The sequence below is a fragment of the Castor canadensis genome, chromosome 6 (genome assembly GCF_047511655.1).
Source record: "Castor canadensis chromosome 6, mCasCan1.hap1v2, whole genome shotgun sequence".
Taxonomy (NCBI): Eukaryota; Metazoa; Chordata; class Mammalia; order Rodentia; family Castoridae; genus Castor; species Castor canadensis.
Genome location: NC_133391.1, coordinates 102,895,221 through 102,920,609, shown reverse-complemented (window position 1 = coordinate 102,920,609; position 25,389 = coordinate 102,895,221). Strand labels below are relative to the sequence as shown.

The 25,389-nt window shown below is 36.5% G+C and overlaps 1 protein-coding gene across 1 annotated transcript in view; it reads right to left on the bottom strand.

Moving 5' to 3' along the window:
- Window positions 1-281: 281 nt before the first annotated feature.
- Window positions 282-25,389, bottom strand: part of Cetn3 (centrin 3) — a 49,151-nt gene continuing 24,043 nt past the window's right edge. The window contains exon 5 of the mRNA XM_074077105.1: window positions 282-383. Within this exon, the coding sequence (XP_073933206.1) occupies window positions 361-383 (23 nt within the window). The 3' untranslated portion in view covers window positions 282-360. The remainder of the gene's footprint in view (window positions 384-25,389) is intronic.

Below are 25,389 nucleotides of genomic sequence, written 5' to 3'. Positions count from 1 at the left end.
CTTAAAGCAGAAGAGACTATGGCTAGACCACAGGAAGAACTTTTTGATTACCAGAAAATAAAATAAACTATTCAAAGAGTTTGAAGAGTCTTTCTTCCTGAAATTCTCAAGACAATACTAGCTCACTTTCTGTCCTAACTTATATCTCTCATAAAATCAACATTCATAAAATATCCCCACAAACAACTAGTTTATAGAGAAAGAGAATTTTGCAAATTTGTGTCAATTCTTCATGCCCTAATAATGTGCAAAAATGATACTGAGGCCCAGAACTTACCAGGAAATGTATCCAAGACTAATTTCCACTGTAATTACTCCATTTCTGTTCCCTTTCCTGGAGTTACAATTGGGTACTTATCTTCAATCCTTGCAAAGCACTTTTCCTTGAACAAAAAAGGTAATGCATTTTTACATTGTTTACTCAAATACTAAGTGTCATAATCTTTCATTTTGTCTGGATCTTACCAAATAAGATCACTTATCAGTCATCCCATATCCACACTCATATATCTGTAACCCAATTACTTAAGATTTACTTGACTTTTCTTTAAATCAATTCAAATTTTTACCTAAATAAACTTATTTTAAAATAAAACCTCTTTTTATTTGCAAAATAATAGACTTAACATGATAGTTTAAAAACAAGTCGTGTTTGTTTTATACTAGTTGAAACTCTGGGAAAATACAAGCTGTACAAAGAACTTTGAAAATAAGAGATGTACACTACAGGTTCAAGTGGCACAGGGGCAGTAAATGATAAAATGCAAGCATTCCTACCCATAATGCCATGTACAGTTAGGCACAGGTAATTCTCATCTGACAATTCCCTTTGTACAGGTTGAGCAAACACATTGATTTGCCTGGAAAAGTCCTAGTTTATGTCTGTTGTGGTCTTGGAATAATTATTAGTTGTTCTTTTTTCACTCTCAAAAGCATCCTGGCTTGGATGGTTCTCAAAAGGATAAAGTCATCCCCAGAAAACTAGACAGTTAAAATGTTTCTGATTGGCCTTCTTCATGTCTGCTGGACAGTTCACTAGCACTGAAGACAATGCATTTCACCCGGATAGCACTTTGGAATCTACAAATACAGCATTTTATTTAATCTTCACAACAACTCAACTCACAATAATTCTGGGTTAACTATTACCTATAGATTTCAAATGAGGAACCACAGGCTCAAAGAGACCTGGTTCAGGGTTCCCACAACTATTACCAAACAACACTAAGACTCACATTCAGGTCTCTGATCCACATTAGCTTTTCTGGAGAATTAAGAAAAGGGTTTGGTGGGCTGGGGGGAGAGGGTTGCTTAAGAAGGAAAGGAGTAGGGTATGAAAGGAAAAAATAGTCTGGTTTTTTTGGTTTTAGTGCTTTTTATTTTTGAAATAGAGTCTTGCTATGTAGACCATGCTTGCCTTGAATTCATGATCCTCCTGCCTCATCCTCCTGAATACTGAGATTATGGACCGTGCCACGCCCAGCTGAGAAGTATTCTGAGAATGAAACCATTCCCTTTTACTGTGGGTTTGGAGAGATTATGGCAAGAAATGAGCATATCTGCATTTTTCCACACTCACATTTTATAAGAACCTATTTTGCACTAAAACTATAAATACATAGACTGATTAGGCTGCCAGGATTACAGGTCTGTGAGTGTTAATGGGCTTTTTGGTTTGACCCTGAAAATCTAACCAGATTCTTAATTTAAAATTGCATTTCATAACTCAGCCTTCTTTGATACTGAAAAGAAAAGAATGAGAAGGAAATATCAAAAGCACCCCTGTGTGGACTTGGAGATAGGAAGAGAAGGGAGAGGACATGCAACAAAACAGTGAGCCTGACTTTCTGCACTACCCTCCTTTCCTCCTGCGCCACTGTGAGTGTTATGCCAAACACGTAGATCCTGCTGGCTCACGTGGGGGAGGGCCAAAAGCTTTACATTACACCACTGGTTTACACCCTGAGAAACGTCTCGTGAGCTGAAAAATACACTTTGAAGCAACTTTCTAAAAGGCACATCTATATTTACCAATGTGTTCCACATGATTAAGCTGTGAAATTTGTCTCCACTTTGGCAATACCTTAGAGATGTTGTGAGGTTTAGAAAGAAAATGCCTGTGAAATGCCTTAAAATTCCATGAAAGGAAAGCACCCTATACATCCAAGGTGCTGTTATACTCCTTGATGCTATATTGGGGCAACAGCAAGTAAAATCGCGTAAGTTATGATGTCACAATGTTGTCATGCAACATCATCCACAGTGAGAGCAAGAGAAATCTGTTTTTAATATGCTTCTTCTCCCCCTTCCCTTCAGCTTGTTAAAGCATATGGTATCCAAAACTAGTTCACAGTGAACTTCATTTCTGCCACTGCTGTAAATGAAGTTTCTTCTCAGGCAGATGTCAGTGCTAAAAGTTTGGTGCTCATAAATACCAAATTTACATAAAATCTATATAGCTTTTTTCAAAAGTCTTTCTTGGTTGATGTAGGCTGATTGGCTGGGAATCATAGTTCACTTACTTATTCCTGTAATCATAATACATTTCTACACTCACTAATTGGAAAAACAATAATTTTGACTGATCCAGGAATGACATTCTTTAAGGCCTCTTCAGCTGTATATGCTATATGTCAGATTGAAAGAAAGAGAGTAAGTTAAAAAGTTAAGCATGATATTCTTGGACTGTTAATTGAGGCCTATGGTTTCAAACTATGGGTCACCATTTATGCAAAATGCATAATATGATGAAATAAGAAATGCTCTTATTTACTTTATTTTTTGAACACCATTAAAACAACCTCTTGATGAAGCAAATCTGAATTCACTATTTGCTACAGTAGGAGAAACTACCTTGACAAGAATCCTGGTGCTACCATTCAATAGGAGGTAATCCTCAAGAGGAACCTGAGAGCTTGGTGTACCTTGCAACAGTCAGATGCTTCTTACAAGGGAGGGTGAGGCTTGTTAAGAAAGAAGATTTCTTTCATTCATTCAATAAATATCTATTGATATTAATACAACAATCAAAAAAAAGAAGAAATCTGGTGCCGTCTAAAAGAGCAAAGGCAAACATGGGATATTTATGAAACTTGGGAGATCTAATTTAATTAACTTTGCTATGGGAAGAAGGGGTTTGATTATGACTAAGCAAATTTGTGATTGGTATTTTATTATGGGAAGGGAGTATAAAAAGAGTTTCAAACAATTGCTGAAAAGTAAATAGCTGTTTGATACAGCCTTAATTGGTATAATCTAGTATTTGTTTAAGTGGATTTTCAGAAACTTTCTGAAATGCACAAGAAAGTTTTTGGCAACTTTATCTTCCTAGGCAGTAATTTTCTGAAATAATGAAAACCAAGTTGATGAATAAAAAAAGAGACATTAATGAAGCAATTTAATAGTAAAGTCATGTCAATGTAAACTGTAAGGTGTGGAGGTATAAAGGCTGTGGATTACAACACATGTACTACTGGTGTTCTTCAAATTTGATTGGAAAAGCCAGCAGGCCAAGAACAGCTCCTTTTCTCAGAAAAAGAATTCCTTTCAAGCTACAAAGCAGGCAGTCTTTTTCTGAGATACCACCCCCTTATTTGCCTTGACAACATTTCTGGTTACTTATTTTAAGATGACAGTTAATTGTTAGCCTAGTGGTCATTCATCTTTTATTTTTTTACATGATTTAGCATATTTCTATGTATAGAACATAGCTTGACACTTTGAGGACAAATGTCAAGTTATTTGGAAACATTCCAATGTTACTCCTACAATAAAAATCATGATCACAACACTATTCTGCTTAAAACTTTTTAATGTCTCCTTTGATCTCTGGATCAAGTCTAAAATTTTCAACATGTCTTTTAGACCATATTTCTCTCTACTCCTGTCTCACATCCCCACATCTGTGAGTGCATTCATGAAATCTATTATAGTCTGTAATTCCAGAACATACTTGGCTTTCTTCTCTTCCCTCAACCCAGGGTCTTGCCATGTGGAGTTGTGTCTCTACTGGAAAGTAACACTCCTTTATTTCCCTTTCCACCTGTTAATTTCTACTCATGTTAAAGATCCTCTTGGCTAAGAACTCACTTCTTCCAGAAGGTGCCTTGCAAATATGGGGGAAATGTACCCTTCTGTGCTCCTTTTATAGGGCATATTGACCAATAAACCCAGAATATGCATTTTCTCTTAGTAGCTCTTAAATTGAGGTGGGAATAAGAATGCTGGATAGGTAAGTGTAGCAAGAGTGAATGAGTCAGAAATTCTTGGAGATAACCTTCAAGATAATTTTCAAGTGCCTTTTCAAAGACCTGCTACAACTCATAAGAGGTCAGTCTCAACCTAGTAAGAATGATTCCTTTGAAAAATTCCCTATTTTGTGAGATGATTTTATTTGTTTTGTGTTCCCTTTTCTTTCATTTTTCTCTATCATTGAATACATGAAATCCACATTTATTTTAACAAGTTAAACAATAGAGAGGGCTTTTTTAAATTAATAATTCCTTTTTCCTCACATCCTCCTATAAGTCACACCCCCTTTGTGGTGACAAATGCTAAATCCTGGCCCTCCCTTGCATTTCTTTGTATAGCTAATACTCAGATACAATTTCTACAAAATACACTAACCTCACAAAATCTAAGTGAAATAACAAATAGTGGAAAATACATGAAATTTAAAAAGCACTAGTGACAAGGAAAAAGACAGAAGGAAAACTTTGACATATTCAAAGTAAAATAATTTAAATAAGTCATCTCTTGCTTAACAATTGGGCATTCTGAGAAATGCCCCATTCTGAGAACTGCATCATTAGGTGATATTCCCATTGTGTTGATATCTTAGAGTGCATTTATGTAAACCTAGATGTTATAGCCTACTATACATATGTATATATAAATACATACACAAAATATAAAATTAAAATTAAATCCGGAGAGCATGATGCAACCTAGAGATAAGGTAATCAATCACAAGATATATGAGGCAGCTGCCTATGTAACAGAGCATACTGTTTTACAGGAAACGTTTTTAGTAAATAGGAGTACACTCTAAACTGGTGGCAAAAGAATAATATAATAAATACATAAATCTAACATAGTCATTTACTATCATCATCAAGTCTTATGTACTGTACATAATTGCGTATAATACATTGTTATAACACAATAGGTTTGTTTGTACTAGCATCACCATAAGCATGTTAGTAATGCATTGTACTATATCTTTAAGATGCCACTAGACACCAGGAATTTTTCAGCTCCATTACAATCTTATGGCACTACTATAGTATATGTGATCTGTCATGGACCAAAACGTATTTGTGCATCACATGACTTTCTTTAAAGTTCTCTACCACTGAGTTATATTTTGCCTGGGGAAACAGATCCAGCTCCTCACTAATTTTTGGAGGATATTTAGAATCAGAGTACAAATGATTATTTTATATCATGTGCTATACTACCATAAGTGGTGAAAAATGAAACATTTTACCCACTTCATCATTTTAATCCTCCTCTATGTCTTTTATACAGATTACAAGTATTGAATATCGAATACTTCAATGCTCTTCCCAGGAACAATTTCTAATACTAAGAAGGAAGACCCCATTTTATGTCTCACAATCATGCAATAGTGATTGGTAAATATCTGTAGAGAGAATGTTTCCCTCTACTGATTGCCCTAGAGACAGAAGGGGGTATAATTCTAGTAGCCAATGCCAGCTTCAGATCTTACCTTAGCTCATGTAAACGTTGACCATTCTTCAGAAAGTTGCATCAGTACATATTTGTGGTCTGACAATTAACTTAGGTACTACCTGGGGCAGCTCTTCTTAAGTTGCTTTAAATGTTATTAAATCATCTGTTTTTCTTTACCTACTTACTTGTTTATGATGTCTCCCCCACTGATAAATCTAAGATATCTAAGGGCAAAGATCATGACTTACAATTCTCTTCTTTGAACCTCCTGAATCAGGTACCACAACACTTGCTTAAAGAAGTACAGTAACAGTATGATAGTTTGAGTAAGGGTGCTCATTACTTTGCAACTGTGATATATAGTTCCCTTACACAGAAAGTAGATCAGTATTATGTACTATGAATAGAAAGAACAACCAATTAATCAGAAAAACACTTTTAATCATCTTCAAACAAAAATGTAAACACAAATGGGAATTTGAACATGATAAATATCTTTAGTCAAGTTAAATTAATCTATACAAAAAAAATTACACAAAAGTTGTGCAAGAGAAAAGACATGAAACAGCAATGTAAGCATCTATTTATTTCATCATTTACAATAATCTTATAGCTTCGTTATCCCATTTAACAGATGAGAAGCCTGACACTCATTTGGTCATTAAGTGGCAGGAATGGAATGCACATTCAATTTGATTTCACAGATAATGTCCTTTCTATTATGCTACAATAAGAAACACCTCTAATAAAATCTAAACATGCTAAAATCAAAAAAGTTGATGAAAATTTCAGTACATTAGAACTAAAAACAGAATATAGAGACAAAAACTAATCTTAGAAAGGTAAAACCTACACAAATAGCTGGCTACAAGTATTGAGACCTGGGTTCTGTAATATATTGTGTCACTTCTACACTCTGGACATAATGCCTAACTCATAAAAAAGCATTAGATATTTATCCTATTCACTGTATGACTAAAAGGTACAAATAGAACCTTTAAAGAATAATCAATCAAAAATATTGCAATAAGGCTTCTATTAAAGAGAATAATTAGGAGATTGTTATTTTAGTACAGTTATTGTTAACTAATCATGAATGAGAAGATCGTTTTTTGTAGTTTAAGGTTGCCATTGGAAGTCTTTCCAACTCTGTTTCACAAAGCAGAGAAAACCTTATTATACAGAAGAATCCCTTGGAGGACTTGCTATAATACAGACTCTTGGGCTCCACTTCAAGAGGTCTACTCTAATTTGCATTGTGTGTCTAAGAGAATATCTCCAGGGCCATTCCAATTCAGGAGATCTTAAAACAAAACTTTGAAAAGCTTTCTGTAAACAACTCACTCTATCATGCTCTAACTGCTACCTATAGCATACAAATAGTCCACCACATGGAGTGATAGGTCATGGCAGCCATGTGAAGTCCACTGACTGGATGCCATATATCACATTTAATTGGGCAGGGTATAGATGTTAGATGAAAGCTTTTCCAATCAGAATCTCTTTCCAGGAAGGTATATTCAGGATTCAGCAATTCAAATTTGTCTCTGATGATGGTAAAAGCAGAGGCCATGGGTGCAAATGTTTGTAAATGTGTCTGTGGTATTCTATGGAAGTTCTCCTCAAATTTTTCAATAAAGTAGGAATAAAGATCATTAGGTGAAAAAAAAAAGAATGGAAAGTTTTCAAGGTATAACACTAGAGGGAAAAATACAAAATAATCATCCATTCACTCCCTCATTTTCTAGACTAAAGATATATATCATGATCACCTGGCAGCATTAGGGTCACTCATAAGGTTTGTGGTCATTAATTTTAAATGGAAACAATCAGTCAGATTGTGTGTTTTTCATCTACTACAATCAGCTTCATGGATGTAGTCACAGAACAAGTAGAAGGTTGGATTTAACCAAGAATATGGTTTTAGCTCATCAAGTACAATGAATTGGGAAAGATGAAATGGTGTCAAGTGTATGTGCAAGGGAGAATGAATCATGACCTAAGGAAAGGAGATAGGATATCTAGATGATGAGAAATAAAATGGTGGTAGAATCAATAGATTAGAGGTACTAGTGGAATTAAAGGATAATTTGAGTCTGTGTACTAGAGAGAGAAAAATGGAAAGACAGAAGTGATGGTCAGAGAGTGGAATACATGAAACTGAAATTATGGAGCGGTTTCAGTTGCTTGTCAAGATCGAAAGTATAACTATGGAAATTAACAACTAAGATAAGTTGTGAGGTAAGATCACTAAAAAGAGAGAAATTCAAACAACTGAAAAGATCAGAATATTGAAAAATACCTTCATGACTTCAACTACAAAGAATTAAGATCAGAAATAGTATTGTTGAAAGAAGGACAGTGGGGTAGAAGAATCCTGTGTAAGAGAATTAACTGGCCTTTTCCCCAACTTATCCTGAAAAGTTATCCTGGACAGTTCCCAAATGATAGGACTTTGTTATTTCTAAGGGCCCTAATAATTTATACTAATGAGGCAAATCAAAGTGGACTTTTAGATAGTTTGTGCCAACACAATGACTCAGGATGGGAACTGGCCTATTCCAGAAAGACCAACCATGTGATTAGAGAGTTGGGGTTTTAAGCCATGTGAGATCAGTCTGAAAAGAGGAGGCTTGAAGACTGAGTTCAATCAGTGGCCAATGTTTCAATAAATGATGCCTTCATAATGAAACTCCAATAAAAACTCTGGACCTAGTATCTTTCTTAGTAGGCAATACTCTGTGTATATTGTTACACATCACTGTGTCAAGATGGTGATGCATTCTGACTCCATGGGGAGAAGACACTGGAAACTTCACATATGCAAGCTTCCCAGGTCTCACTCTATGTAGTTACTTTTAGCTGATTCTGATCTACATCCTTTTGCTGCAATAAAACTGTAAGCACAAGAAGCACAAAACAATACTGGGCCCATATAAACTCTGGAACTTTGGACTCACTATTTGCATGGAAAAGAAAAATCTAATCCACAGAGTAAGCAATAAATCAGATACACCAAGGTAATTGTGTATGATCCTAGAAAGATGCTTCATAATTTTCTTTTTTATGAGTATGGCATTTCTTTGCAATAGATGCTTTACAGGTTAATGAAGAAAAGTTCTTTCAGTTTATCACAACTTACCTTAAACACAAAAGAACAGTTATAGAATAGTGGGTAAACTGAGATTCACAGAATCATACTTAGAAACTTCTAGCTTAACAATAATTAATTTAAAATAATACATAAACAACACTAAACACTCCCCATTCTACAAGGCCAAGGTTTCAAAGATTCTTTACCTACCCACATCTAATGCAATGGTTCTATTTGTAGATGGCTTTTGTGGTTGAGCCACAAAAGTACCCACACAATGTTCTGTGCCCTTCTATTGGTAGCTTTGATTATAGGCAATAGATCCCAATGAAACAATTTCCACTGTCTTGTGAACTACATGTGATTGATATGACTCACAGAGAAAGCTACTTAGAAAAGGCAGATATGAAAAGAATAATATATATTTTTATTTTTATTAATATATAGTAATTGAATAAAGTAATGGATTTCATATTTTCATACATAGATATAATATACCTTGATCATATTCACTCCCCACATTGCCCTCTCTTGCTCCTTCCTCCCCCTCCTACTTGTCCTCTTCCTCTCCCCAAGTTTTTCCCTACAATTTTCATGTCTTTTTTTAAATCTAGTTGCCACATATGAGCGAAAAAATGAGAGAATAATGTATTTGATGCTTGAGATTTTAAAGATCAGTAACTTTCTGACTCACTTGTGTGTCATAACCATTTGGGGTGAAAAATATTCATTTGAAACAATATTCTATTTAGTGAATGATTCTGGTCTGTTATGATGCCTAAAAATCATGATTTTTTGCTTTGCTTCTTGTATTGACTAAATAAAACTAGCCTATAATGTGATAATAAGTAACTTCCAAAACATAGCAGCTTAGTACAATAAATTTAATTTTTTCCATGCTAATTAATATTGGAGTTAATCTTAAAATTGTGTGATTTCAATCTTATTTTTTGAGGCATGGTCTCACTATATAGCTCAGGCTGGCCTCAAACTTGCAATCCTCCTGCCTCTGCCTCCTGCGTGCTAGGATTATAGGCATATACACCACACCCAACCTTGAGATTTCTATCTTAAATCACTAAGAAACTCAAGCTTCCAGGTGAAAGCTCCTTCTTAACATATAGCTTTGTGATCATCACAGCAATGGAACTTCATAGACAATACACAGGCTCTTAATACTCATCCCTATCTCTGTTTGACAAATAGCACTTCTGCTCATATTTCATTAATCAACATGTGACTTCAACTTATGAAGTTAGGTGGGCTATGATCCTGGCACAATGATGTGTAACAATGCATGTAGAGTATTGCTCCCTCAAGCTGCCTGGAAGTCAAATGGAATACTTATGAATACACATTTTGCATTTAGGCACCTGACAATTCACATTTCTTGACAAGAAATAGGAAAACACTCCTGTTCTCTTTCCCATTTCAGGCTCAAGTGTGGTCCAAGCACACATAATATCTAAACTACTTCTGAGCGTGCTTATGTAAGAGACAGAAGAATCCACTAAGGGATTCTGGCACAAGAACTGGCACCCTTTCAGAAATCAGGGGAAGATGATTTGTTTAAGGAAAAGAACAGTGAATGAGCCCTTGCTTTCTTCAAATATCATCTACCACCAAGACTATCAATTCTGCATCTTTAGATTGAAATAAATTTTAAAACATTTTAAATTCAAAAAGCAAATGTGCTCAGGAATTTCAGACAGTAAGGAGAAGCATTAAGACAATTAATAGTACTCCAGATTTTCCTCCCTAGAGATATCCATTTATAGAGAATTTAAAATATAAGCAAGAGTCTGAGAATGTAGCTCAATGTTAGAGTACTTACCTAGCATGTGCAAGGACCTGGGTTCAATCCCTAGCAACACACACACACAGATACACACATACAAACAAATAAATACACACACATACCACATCATGACTTTCTCTACTTCTGCATTTTTAAGGAGACTAGTTTTTCAGAATTATACATAATGATGCAATGGAAATTTGAATGTATCTATGTTTGTGTAAATCTCTAAGTATTCATATAATTAAATTAATAAAATATGTAATAACCCCAAAAGTGCTGATGTTTTTAGAGTTCTTAATGTTGCTCACTTGTAAAATCCATGAGACCAGGAACTTTATCTTACTTGCTTCTAGGTCAATAGAGTCAGAAAAGTGACTGGCACATAGTATATACTAAAAATGTCCCAAATGAAGACATTTCAAAATAAATAATACTCTCAAATACAATTATTCCTATAGACCATTGTGTTTATCATTTATTGCTATCTTGTACTGATTCATTACTTAACAGATTTATTTCTTGCAGATACTTACTAAAGGAATAGATATATTTAATAGCAGCCAGTTCCCAGAAGTAGTAGGTGGGGATACAAATTTTCATTACCCTCCAATTCCCCAAAAGCTTTTTCAGGGACGTTAAGTACAATGATTTATATGATAATCTTGTAGCAAGGAGAAGAAATACTCTCAATAGGTTAAAAACATTTGTATTTTCCTAAAGCCTACATGGGGAATATGTGCTTAGAGATGAAATTAAGTAATATAAGCAACTGTGTGTGTGTGTGTGTGTGTGTGTGTGTGTGTAAGCACGCACACTGCCGGCCTCACTAACATTAATAACATTTTGTCCCGGAAGAAAAAATTGTTAATATTCCTCAAACTAATCCACATCCAAAGTACATAGATTGTTTCCCATTTCTACACAGTATTATAATCCCAGAACAGCCTTTCACAAATCCTTTGGCTTTCCTGGCCCACTTTTCTCTAATAACACAAAGGAAGTATACATGTAGTAGTTTGATATAGAGCTTCTATATCTCAGTTCCTAAATTAAGGCCTTTCACAGAGCGTTTAATAATACAGTCCCACACTCCTGGAATTATAGGCAAAGTTAAAAATCATTCCTCCTTTGCCTTTCAACAAACTTCAGTTCTCTCCTCTGTGTGCATGTAAATTCCATTAACGCTAATGGAGATGGCGCACATGCATACAGAGTGGAGTGTAACTCTAAATCATACTTTAATCTTTTGCTACATAACTCTGGCGCCTGTTCAAATGATACATGTGCCTCAAATACACACTGTATGTCTGTTTTTTCCTGTCTGGATATTAAAATTTCCTCATGTATTTTTAGTAGCTATTACAACATTTTGGCCAACAAATTTCCTTATTATTGTTATACGTGTTGAGTTTTAACTGGGTGCTAGATGCAGCCATAAACATTCCTGATTTATTATAATGCAATTAGAAAGTAAATTTGATTCCTGACCAGGTTATATTTGTTTTTAAAAATGGAAATTTTCTGTTGTTTTCCATCTGAAACATATGTAGTAAAAAAAAACGTAATGAAAACAAAATAAATATAAGTAACCTGTTTGTTTTTATAATAAATCATGACTATCATTACATAATAAAACACATTTTCATGTATGCATTTTTAAAAACATAGTTAAATGAGATCATACTTGGTTTATTTTTACTAAAAATATTTTATTAGCCATATTAACTTTTTAGGAGAAAGAGGGTTAATTAAATAATTTTATATTATTTTTACCTAATCCTAATGGTATTGTCTACAAACATATAGATCTAACATTAGACATTTCTCAAAGGTTTCCATGTACCTCTATCTTCACACTCCTTTGCTTTTTCACCTTCCCACAACGATTCTCCAAAAGGTTAGAAGGGAATGTAACAGTGAAATGTGTGAAATATTACAAGGCCAAAATCTAAATATTTTGAGAGAAGGAAAAACAGTAATTTTTCTCTGTAACTGATCTCTTATTTTGGAGCCCCATTCCAGTTAGAACAGAAACTTGTCAACTAGATGTACTTCGGTCAACTTTCATTTAAAACTATAAATATTCAGTCAATGTGAAGTTCAAAGTCCCAGCCAGGACTGTTTTTCAGTTCTCCTCCTCCTTCCTTAAAGAATGGAAGAGGGTGAATTATCCTTAGGCAGTGGGAAGAAAAGGGGCTCTGTTGTGGTCCAGCATGTTTTGACAATTCTTTTGGATGCAACCAAGAAAGCCCTTGGCCTTTGCTACAGTCTGCAGGCATAAAGACTGGCTTCTGTAGGAGCTTCAGATAGTGTGAAAACTGTACACCAGCCTAGACCCATTCACCAAGTTTCATTCCTCAGCCATCTTATCTCTGCCACAATGACATGCTGGATGTGGCTTTCTTCCAACTTCGGGACTTCTCTAAAAGACTTACAACTTGCCACACTGTCTTAAGAAACCAAGACTAGGAGAATTCCAAGATGGCGGCTAGAGGTAGGAAGCAGAAAGTGAGCCTCCTATAGTGAAATCTTGGAGAGACGCTGGAGACACACTTTGCAGGCATAATCACCGAGAAAAGGCATAACTTTGACTCCTCCACATCTCCAGCTGGCGCAGAGAATCTCCACTTCACGTTAAACGGAGAAACGAGGAGGGCCCCGGGGGCCGCCAGTGGCCGGCGCCCATACGGCTTGGGAAGACGCGGACCAGGTGAGCTTCGTGGTACCGTGGTACCCCACAGACAAGCCTGGGCCAGAGCAGCATAGCCCCCTGGACAGTCTGACCTCCACTCGGGAAAAAAAGAGAAACTGAGTACTAAGCAATAAGAACAGTTAAGACACGCTGGAAAGAGGGTGGGATGCCCTGAGCGCTGAAGATTGGGGGAAGGGAATCCTTCCCGGGACTGTAAATAAATGAGCCGGGCGGGCCGGAGAGGCTCTGGTGGGAGCGGGGCGCGCCCAGCAACCAGGAGCGGGGACACTTGTGAGAGGAGGGAAGACCCACTTCCCACGTGAACTGTAAATAAACACGCAGGCCTGACAACGTGGGGGCAGTGTCACCTTTCCCAGTGCTTGGAAAGGGGAAAGCCTGTAGCAGAGGCCCCCCGCACAGGAGAACTCTGAGCACACAAAGCCTGTGGGACCAGGTGAGTGCTAAGCTCACCCCAGAGATCTGCATAAATAACACCGCCAGCTACAGGCCGAGAGCAGCAGGCAGGCAAGCCACAGTTGCAGATACCACTCTCAGAACTGCCTCCAGACGCTTTTTTTTCTTTTTCTCCCTACCTTTGATGAGAGAACAACCGAATTACACCTGCAAGCCGAAAAACTTACTGAAACTATTGCATTTGAACTTGGGACACTTGGTGGGGCTTTTTTTTTTTTTTTTTTCTTCTGTGTGTGTGTGAGTGTAGTTTTGTTCTACTTTATGCATACCCTTTGATGAGACAACTACAGAACAACATCTGAGGCACCAACTCCAGGACTGGAGATTGAGACGGACATCCAAATTATTAAGACTGAAATTGCATTGCATATAAACTTGGAAGTTTTTTGGGTTTTTTTTTTAATTTTCTATTTTCCATTTTATTTTAATTCATTTTTATAAATAGATATTACTTTCATATACTTATTTTTTATTTTTTTTATCTTTGACTTTCAATCCTCTCTCTGTCTCTCTATTGTCTGTTCAGCTTACTGTCGATTAGTACACTAACACTCCCTGTTTATACCTTTGAAACTCTCTTGTCTGATACCTTGTTCTGCTTTCTCCCTCTTGTCTGTATATTTGTTTTCCCCTTTTCTTTAACTTCTTGCTTTCCATCTCAGCTCACTCTTCCATTCTCAATATTACCATTGTTATTATTACAAGCTAGAAAATACTTAATTACACACAGTACAGGGACAGTAACAACACCAAGGACAATGACAGGAAGACAGAAAAAACAAGGAAACCAGTTTCCCCACAGCAAAAAATTAGTACAGGAACCAGAGGGGAATGAAGAGAACAGAAACTCAGATCCAGACTCCAACAAAATGAAGATAAACTATGCCAAAGGACCCAATGAAGCCCACAAGAATAATTTAAAAGAAGACATACTACAAGTACTCAATGAGAATTTTATAGAGATGATACTGGATAGGGTCAACCAAAATGTACAGGAGACACTCAAGAAATTCCAAGACAATAAAAATAGAGAATTTGAAAAAGCAAAAGAAGAAATAAAGGAAACCATAGAAGCACTGTATAAACACCAAAGTGAAAGAGAGAACACAATGAATAAATGGATAAATGAACTCAGGACAAAAATAGACAACAATAAAGAAGAAAACAGCCAGGATATGGAAAACCTCAGAAAAAAGAACGAAACAGAACTGCAAAACAAAACGGAAGGCCAATCCAGCAGAATAGAACAAACAGAAGACAGAATCTCAGAACTTGAAGATGAAATGGTAATTAAAGGAAAAACTGAAGAACTATTAATTAAACAACTCAAGACCTGTGAAAAGAAAATGCAAGAACTCACTGACTCCATCAAAAGACCAAACTTGAGAATCATGGGCATCGAAGAAGGAGAAGAGGTGCAAGCGAAGGGAATGTGTAATATATTCAACAAAATAATAACGGAAAATTTCCCAAATCTAGAGAAAGATATTCCCATACAAATGCAAGAGGCCTCCAGGACACCAAACAGACCAGATCAAAATAGAACTACTCCACGACATATCATCATTAAAACAACAAGTTCAGAAACTAAGGAAAGAATATTGAAGGCTGTAAGAGAGAAAAAACAAGTAACATACAAAGGTAAACCCATCAAAATCACAGCAGACTTCTCAACAGAAACATTAAAAGCAAGAAGAGCGTGGGGTGAGATCTTCCGGGCACTGAATGAAAATAACTTCAACCCCAGGATACTCTAACCAGCAAAGCTATCATTCAAAATAGATGGAGCAATAAAAGTCTTCCATGATAAGCAGAAACTAAAACAATATGTGACCACAAAGCCACCATTACAAAAGATTCTGCAAGGGATCCTGCACACAGAAAGTGACACCCAACTTAACCTTGAAAAGGCAGGCAGCACCAAACCACAGGATAAGAAAAAGCAAGACAGTAGAGAGTAACATCAAGTTAGGTACACACAATCAAACCTTCAAACAACTAAGATAACTAAATGGCAGGAATCACCACATACCTATCAGTACTAACACTTAATGTTAATGGACTTAATTCACCCATCAAAAGACACCGTTTGACAAAATGGATTAAAAAAGAAGATCCAACAATTTGTTGCTTACAGGAGACTCATCTCACCGACAGAAATAAGCATATGCTTAGGATGAAAGGCTGGAAGAAGATTTACCAAGCCAATGGCCCCTGAAAACAAGCAGGAGTAGCAATACTTATCTCTGACAAAGTAGACTTCAAACCTACATTGATCAAACGAGATAAAGAAGGACATTCCATACTAATAAAAGGGGAAATAGACCAAAAGGAAATAATAATCATCAATCTGTACGCACCCAATGTCAACGCACCCAATTTCATCAAACATACCCTGAAAGACCTAAAAGCATATATAAACGCCAACACAGTGGTTGTGGGAGACTTTAACACTCCATTATCATCAATAGATAGGTCATCCAAACAAAAACTCAATAAAGAAATCCAAGATCTAAAATATGCAATAGATCAAGTTGACTTAGTAGATGTCTACAGAACATTTCATCCAACCTCTACACAATATACATTCTTCTCAGCAGCCCATGGAACCTTCTCCAAAATAGATCATATCCTAGGGCACAAAGCAAGCCTCAGCAAATATAAGAAAACAGAAATAATACCATGCATACTATCTGACCACAATGCAGTAAAAGTAGAACTCAACAAAAAAAGTAAAGACAAAAAACATGCAAACAGCTGGAAACTAAATAACTCATTACTTAATGAAGAATGGATCATCGATGCAATAAAAGAGGAAATTAAAAAGTTCCTAGAAGTCAATGAAAATGAAAACACAACCTACCGGAACCTATGGGACACAGCTAAGGCAGTCTTGAGAGGAAAGTTTATAGCCATGAGTGCATATATTAAAAAGATTGAAAGATCCCAAATCAATGACCTAATGATACATCTCAAACTCCTAGAAAAACAAGAACAAGCAAATCCCAAAACAAATAGAAGGAGAGAAATAATAAAAATAAGAGCTGAAATCAACGAAATAGAAACCAAAAAAACCATACAAAGAATTAATGAAACAAAAAGTTGGTTCTTTGAAAAAATAAACAAGATCGATAGACCCCTGGCAAACCTGACTAAAATGAGGAGAGAAAAAACCCAAATTAGTAGAATTAGGAATGCAAAAGGGAAGATAACAACAAACACCATGGAAGTCCAGGAAATCATCAGAGACTACTTTGAGAACCTATATTCAAATAAATTTGAAAATCTAAAAGAAATGGACAGATTTCTAGATACATATGATCATCCAAAACTGAACCAAGAGGAAATTAATCACCTGAATAGACCTATAACACAAAATGAAATGAAGCAGCAATCAAGAGTCTCCCCAAAAAGAAAAGTCCAGGACCTGATGGATTCTCTGCTGAATTCTATCAGACCTTTAAAGAAGAACTGATACCAACCCTCCTTAAACTGTTCCATGAAATAGAAAGGGAAGGAAAACTGCCAAACACATTTTATGAAGCCAGTATTACACTTATCCCAAAACCAGGCAAAGACACCTCCAAAAAAGAGAACTATAGGCCAATTTCCTTAATGAACATTGATGCAAAAATCCTCAACAAAATAATGGCAAACCGAATTCAGCAACACATCAAAAAGATTATTCACCACGACCAGGTAGGCTTCATCCCAGGGATGCAGGGGTGGTTCAACATACGAAAATCAATAAACATAATAAACCACATTAACAGAAGCAAAGACAAAAACCACTTGATCATCTCAATAGATGCAGAAAAAGCCTTTGATAAGATCCAACATCATTTCATGATAAAAGCTCTAAGAAAACTAGGAATAGAAGGAAAGTTCCTCAACATTATAAAAGCTATATATGACAAACCTACAGCCAGCATTATACTTAACGGAGAAAAATTAAAACCATTCCCTCTAAAATCAGGAACCAGACAAGGATGCCCACTAGCTCCACTCCTATTCAACATAGTACTGGAATTCCTAGCCAGAGCAATTAGGCAAGAAGAAGAAATAAAAGGAATACAAATAGGTAAAGAAACTGTCAAAATATCCCTATTTGCAGACGACATGATCCTATACCTTAAAGACCCAAAAAACTCTACTCAGAAGCTTCTAGACATCATCAATAGCTATAGCAAGGTAGCAGGATATAAAATCAACATAGAAAAATCATTAGCATTTCTATACACTAACAATGAGCAAACTGAAAAAGAATGTATGAAAACAATTCCATTTACAATAGCCTCAAAAAAAATCAAATACCTAGGTGTAAACCTAACAAAAGATGTGAAAGACCTCTACAAGGAAAACTATACACTTCTGAAGAAAGAGATTGAGGAAGACTATAGAAAGTGGAGAGATCTCCCATGCTCATGGATTGGTAGAATCAACATAGTAAAAATGTCGATACTCCCCAAAGTAATCTACATGTTTAATGCAATTCCCATCAAAATTCCAATGACATTCATTAAAGAGATTGAAAAATCTACTGTGAAATTTATATGGAAACACAAGAGGCCACGAATAGCCAAGGCAATACTCAGTCAAAAGAACAATGCAGGAGGTATCACAATACCTGACTTCAAACTATATTACAAAGCAATAACAATAAAAACAGCATGGTACTGGCACAAAAACAGACATGAAGACCAGTGGAACAGAATAGAGGATCCAGATATGAAGCCACACAACTATGAGCAACTTATCTTTGACAAAGGAGCTAAAAATATACGATGGAGAAATAGCAGCCTCTTCAACAAAAACTGCTGGGAAAACTGGTTAGCAGTCTGCAAAAAACTGAAACTAGATCCATGTATATCACCCTATACCAAGATTCACTCAAAATGGATCAAGGATCTTAATATCAGACCCCAAACTCTAAAGCTGATACAGGAAAGAGTAGGAAATACTCTGGAGTTAGTAGGTATAGGTAAGAACTTTCTCAATGAAACCCCAGCAGCACAGCAACTAAGAGATAGCATAGATAAATGGGACCTCATAAAACTAAAAAGCTTCTGTTCATCAAAAGAAATGGTCTCTAAACTGAAGAGAACACCCACAGAGTGGGAGAAAATATTTGCCAATTATACATCAGACAAAGGACTGATAACCAGAATATACAGGGAACTTAAAAAACTAAATTCTCCCAAAACTAATGAACCAATAAAGAAATGGGCATGTGAACTAAACAGAACTTTCTCAAAAGAAGAAATTCAAATGGCCAGAAAACACATGAAAAAATGCTCACCATCTCTAGCAATAAAGGAAATGCAAATAAAAACCACACTAAGATTCCACCTCACCCCTGTTAGACTAGCCATCATCAGCAACACCACCAACAACAGGTGTTGGCGAGGATGCGGGGAAAAAGGAACCCTCTTACACTGTTGGTGGGAATGTAGACTAGTACAACCACTCTGGAAAAAAATTTGGAGGCTACTTAAAAAGCTGGACATCGATCTACCATTTGATCCAGCAATACCACTCTTGGGGATATACCCAAAAGACTGTTACTCCAGAGGCACCTGCACACCCATGTTTATTGCAGCACTATTCACAATAGCCAAGTTATGGAAACAGCCAAGATGCCCCAGCACTGACGAATGGATTAAGAAAATGTGGTATCTATACACAATGGAATTTTATGCAGCCATGAAGAAGAATGAAATGTTATCATTCGCTGGTAAATGGATGGAATTGGAGAACATCATTCTGAGTGAGGTTAGCCTGGCTCAAAAGACCAAAAATCGTATGTTCTCCCTCATATGTGGACATTAGATCAAGGGCAAACACAACAAGGGGATTGGACTATGAGCACATGATAAAAGCGAGAGCACACAAGGGAGGGGTGAGGATAGGTAAGACACCTAAAAAACTAGCTAGCATTTGTTGCCCTTAATGCAGAGAAACTAAAGCAGATACCTTAAAGCAACTGAGGCCAATAGGAAAAGGGGACCAGGAACTAGAGAAAAGGTTAGATCAAAAAGAATTAACCTAGAAGGTAACACCCATGCACAGGAAATCAATGTGAGTCAATGCCCTGTATAGCTATCCTTATCTCAACCAGCAAAACCCCTTGTTCCTTCCTATTATTGCTTATACTCTCTCTACAACAAAATTAGAGATAAGGGCAAAATAGTTTCTGCTGGGTATTGAGGGGGGGGAGTGGGAGGGGGTGGAGTGGGTGGTAAGGGAGGGGGTGGGGGCAGGGGGGAGAAATGAACCAAGCCTTGTATGCACATATGAATAATAAAAGAAAAATGAAAAAAAAAAAGAAAGAAACCAGGACTAAAAGATACCTTCTAAGAATCTGGGTGTTTCTATCACCCTCAGCCTACAATGCTCCTCCCCAGGTTTATATCACAAGTAAGGAGCCTGAGCATTCATCTCTGACCCTTCCCTTCCCCTCACTCCTCTATTTTCCCTTCCTGTCTGACCAGAACTGTCTCTAAAACGTGTACTTCTTCTTCCCTATATTATGGGACATGGCCTTCTCCTCTATGATTCTCACTGACATACTCATCATTTTGTTTAAGTAAGGGTTAGAGGTATGTTCAGGGGAACCTGAGCCCCTCCCCAATTTCAGAGAGTGAAATATAATTTTGATTAAGCCAAACATGCAATTTTATTACTCTGGCCTGTTGGTTTAAGAATGGCATGTGATCCGATTGTGGCCATTGAAACATGAGGAGAACCATGCTAGGAGCTTCTGGCAAAATACTCCTTTCTTAAAGAGAGACATGAAGATGGATATTCCTCTTCTCTCCTGTAGACTTTGGATATTGTTTATGAGGACACAAGGCCTGCAAGTGCAGCAGTTATCATGTAGCTGTGAGGCTGTGCTCAGCATGCTAAGGATGACATTCTAGAATTAAGAAAAAATTTGGTCATTAATAATGTTATTGCACAATTAAGGTAGACACACTACCTTAATATCTACCTCAATATCTCTTTTTTTTTGGGAGGGGTTTGAACTCAGAGTTTCATGCGTGCTAGGCAGGTACTCTACCTCTTGAACCATGCTGCCAGCCTTGGTTATTTCTTTATGATTAAGCAAGCACATTTACATGGCTTTCTGTTGCTTGCAGCCAAAAGCCAAAGCACACTATTTTACTTTTTCTCCTCTAGGGTAAAAACGTTCAGAGAACCACAGGGAGAGAAAACAGAAGCCATACAAAAGAAAATTATGTGGAAATATAAAAGGACATTACTTTTATAACAAATGCATGACATGCCAAGTGATGTGAGAGATATATGATATACCATCACAATTATTTCTGAGATATTGGTGAGTCCAGTTTCCTCTCCAAAAAGAGTTCCAGTTAGCTACCTGGACATTACTGAGGCTAGTCTACATTAATAAAGTGTGCCTAAAGTGCCATTATCCACACAGGATAGCATCATCTTTAGAGCCCCCAAATGTCCACAGTGCTTGAAAAATTCCCTCTGAAACTTAATTATGCAGGTGAAAAGAAACAAAGGATAACCCTGAATTATTGTACATTGCCTTCGTGTTTGTGTGTGTGTGTGTGTGTATGTGTGTACTTTTGTCAATGTTATAAATATACATAGTTTAAGGAGTCAATGACTTCTACAAACTTCTCATTTAAAAAAAAAAAAAAAACAACCATCCCTCTTCCCTGCTATCATATTCTGTTTCACAGAGGCAATCTCCTAACTCTCTAAATAGAATCTTTTGGTATTCATTTCCAAACCTTCCAACAATATAATGCATTAGTTTGCTAGGACTTCCATAAGAAAATAGCACAGACTGGGTGGCTTAAACAACAGATATTTATTTTCTCACAGTTCTGAAGGCTAGAAGACCAAGTTCAACTACAGGCAGGTTTGATTTCTCCCAAGGTCTCTCTCTTTGGCTTGTAGATGGCCTCCTTCTCACTGTTGTCACATGATCTTTATTCTGTGTTTGTATATACTTTGTGACTCTCTCTGTATGTCCTAATCTCCTCTTCTTACAATGGATGCCAGTCTGATTTGATTAGGATCAACCCTGACAGTCTCATTTTAACTTAATGATGCCTTTAGAGGTCTGGTACTCAAATGTAGCCACATTCTAAGGTTCTGGGAGTTAATAACTTCAACATATAAACTCAGAAGGGGGAGTTTAATGACACAATTCAGCCCAGTTCAGACAACATAAATTGAAAATATTTGTATAGCAATCCCTATGTTGCGATTCTAATCACACATATTCAGTATCCTCAAATAACCCTGTGAGATGTATATTAACATTGTCTCCATGTTATAGATGAGTACTGAGTCACAGAAATGTTAAATAGCCTGCCCAAACTCATACCACTGAAAAGTCACTGACCTGTGATAGGCAGTGGGGATTCAACTTTGATGCTCTTAGTATGAACGTATGTTCCATACATACACTCTTACACTGTAACTTCTCAGCATGAATGATGAGCATTTAACGGATTTTCCAACTCTAGCACACACACACACATACACCCTCATCCTCCCAATATTACTTCATAAATTTTACTTATATCAGCTGTTTACCTTTTATGACTATGTGAATGTTTTTACAGTCAAACAATATAGAACATTATTATTACTTTTTTCCTTGCATAAGTTAAAGTTTATTTTCCTGGAGTTAATTACATTCTTGTGTCTACTCTTGCTTAGTTTTCTATGTGGTTAACAAGAATTCAGCCTCAAACTCACTGAAAAATGTTAAATCTCCACTTAATTCTCACTTTAAGGATTCTAGTAATTTCATCTTACTGAAGTAATTTCTGCCACAGCCTTCAGACCTCTTAACCACCACCTTGGTATCTTCCTTGACCCACTTCATGAAAATTTTACTTTGGTTTGTGTTGGATTCTTTCTTTCAAATTTTTCCTTCAAATTTCTCATTTTATTCCTTCATTTTAGAAGAATATCTTCCAGGACCTTCCAAAGAAGACAAATTGGGAGAATTTCAGGTCTAAAAAATGTCTTTATTCTACCTCACACAAAGTTGTTTGACTGAGTTTGAGTATTTGGTAGGAATAAATTTTGACTCGTCACTTTGAGTCTGTTGCTCTAACATGGCCAAACTTCCACTATGTTGTTAAGTCATTCTGATTCCTATTTTTGTGTGTGTCGGGGCAAGGGGGGGTAGAATCAAATTCCAGGTCTTGACCATGGGTTCTACCAGGGAGCTATTCCTCTCATGTAGATTCCTAATTCCTTATATGCAAATTTTCTATTCTTTCTAGAAGCTTTTTTGCCTACAGTATTTTCCTGTGAGGTGTCCTATATTCAAAACTGGGTCAAGTACTCAACCTGGAAACTCATATTCTTTAGTCCTGAAAAATGTTATTGAAATTGTTTTGCTGATAATTGCTTTTCTCTTGCCATCCCCCATGACACCCACTTTTCTATTCTTTCTAAAGTTCCTTTTATTCAGATGCCAAACATTTTTTTTATTGTTTTATTATTCATATATGCATACAATGCTTGGGTCATTTCTCCCCCCTGCCCCCACCCCCTCCCTTACCACCCACTCCGCCCCCTCTCTCTCCCCCCCACCCCCTCTATACCTGGAAGAAACTATTTTCCCTTATCTCTAATTTTGTTGAAGAGAGAGTATAAGCAATAATAGGAAGGAACAAGTGTTTTTGCTAGTTGAGATAAGGATAGCTACACAGGGAGTTGACTCACATTAATTTCCTGTGCGTGTGTGTTACCTTCTAGGTTCATTCTTTTTGATCTCACCTTTTCTCTAGTTCCTGGTCCCCTTCTCCTATTGGCCTCAGTTGCTTTTAAGGTATCTGCTTTAGTTCCTCTGTGTTGAGCAGATGTCAGATATTTAGATTGGCCTTCTAAATAACATTTCTTTCCTGTTTTTATTATTCTGCTTTCTGAGATTTCCTTCACTGTATCATCTAATTCAGCTATTGAAGTTTTCATTCTCCCATCATGTTAATTCCCAGAAGCTCTTTTATGTTCTTTGAATAGTATCTTACTTTTGTATCATGGATATAATATCTTCTCTTATCAGAAGTTATTAATCTTTATCTTCCTTTTTTTTTTCCTGTTATTTGCTCTCATAGGTATGGTTTTCTGAGTCCAAAATTAGGGGCAGATGGTTAATTGGGGAATGCCTTTGAGAACAATACTTTTAAACAAGTGAAGGAAGCAGGATTGTGTGAACTAAAAAGCTGAATTGTGATGCAGTTACAATAGCTAGTGAGGGTAGAAGAGGCTATAGAACTGGGATGGACTGTAGAGTCATTCCCAGTTAGAGTCATTCCCAATTAAGGCAAGGGAACTATGACTTTGTGGCCTCAATCTTCATGCTACATCTCATCTAGTCTTCAAATATGGGATGTGCTTCAGGAACAGATGCAACCTTGGACAATGTAGCATCTTTTAGCTTCTCAGCTGTAAGCCCTCAGCAGCCAACATCACCAGTAATTACAGGAAAGAATGCTTTGGTCCTGGAAGGACAAATCTTGGCAGTACAACAGCATCCTGTACAGTCTATCTTCCATATTAAAATCTTTCCTCAGTTACTTGATAATCTTAAATTTTTTCATATTTAAGAGTGAGATACTAAAATATATTTTTGCAAGCTCTGAATGATCTCTACTCTAGGGTGTGCTGTCTGGTTGTTTCATTAGTTCCCAGGTGTCTTTTTTCTTGACTGGCTGTATTTCATAAGGAAGCATCTCAGACCTAGTCTGGATTACCAGAGCTCTGTCAGCCAAGTAGGGAGAGGTGACAGAGTATGGATACAGTATGAAAATGCTTAATCCGTCATTTTTTCTTAGCAAATTACTGCTTCTTCCACTGTTCCTTTTTGGTATATCTCAATATTGCTTTTTTTAATCTACTTTAGAAATTAAACCTCTAATATACTCTCAGACTATGGAAGGGAAGTTGTCTGGCTATGCAACTGGGGATTTATTTAACTGTTTATAATATCTTATAGGGGCTTTCAACCGATCCACTTATTTTTACCCCACCTTCAAACTCATTTCCAGAGGCACGTGGATATGCCAATTCCTGAACCTCCTGGATATTCTGCAGTGTGAAAGCATCTCAGCTTTTCCCACTATCAGCAAAAAGAATTTGGCTTTCTAGGTCTGCTGAGTCAGTATCATTCATTCCTCTGCTTTCTAGCTTCCAAATTTTTGCTGTTTCTTCTTCCATTCTTTTTGTACTTGTTGGTGTATGCCTTTTAGAAATATCTCTTTGCTATAATTTTAGATAGCAAACTTATATTCTACTACTTAAACATTGACTTACATATTCTCTTTCCCCCATCCTCACTTGCGCTCATATATATATTTTAATTGGTAGAATGCTGCCATAATTCTAAAAAATAATTCTCTCTCCTACTCTGTCCCTTGGCCTCCCAGTTGCCTCTTTTGTCCCAGTCCCAAGCAGTTAATCACTTTTATTAGTCCTTTGGATGTCCTTCAAGTTTCTTCATGTACATAAAATATAAATATATATTCTTATTTCTCCCCCTTTTACACAAAAGATAGTTTATTATAAGACTGTTCTGTACTTTGCAGTTTTTATTTACTATTGCTTAAAGCTCTTTATGTATCATTATAAAGC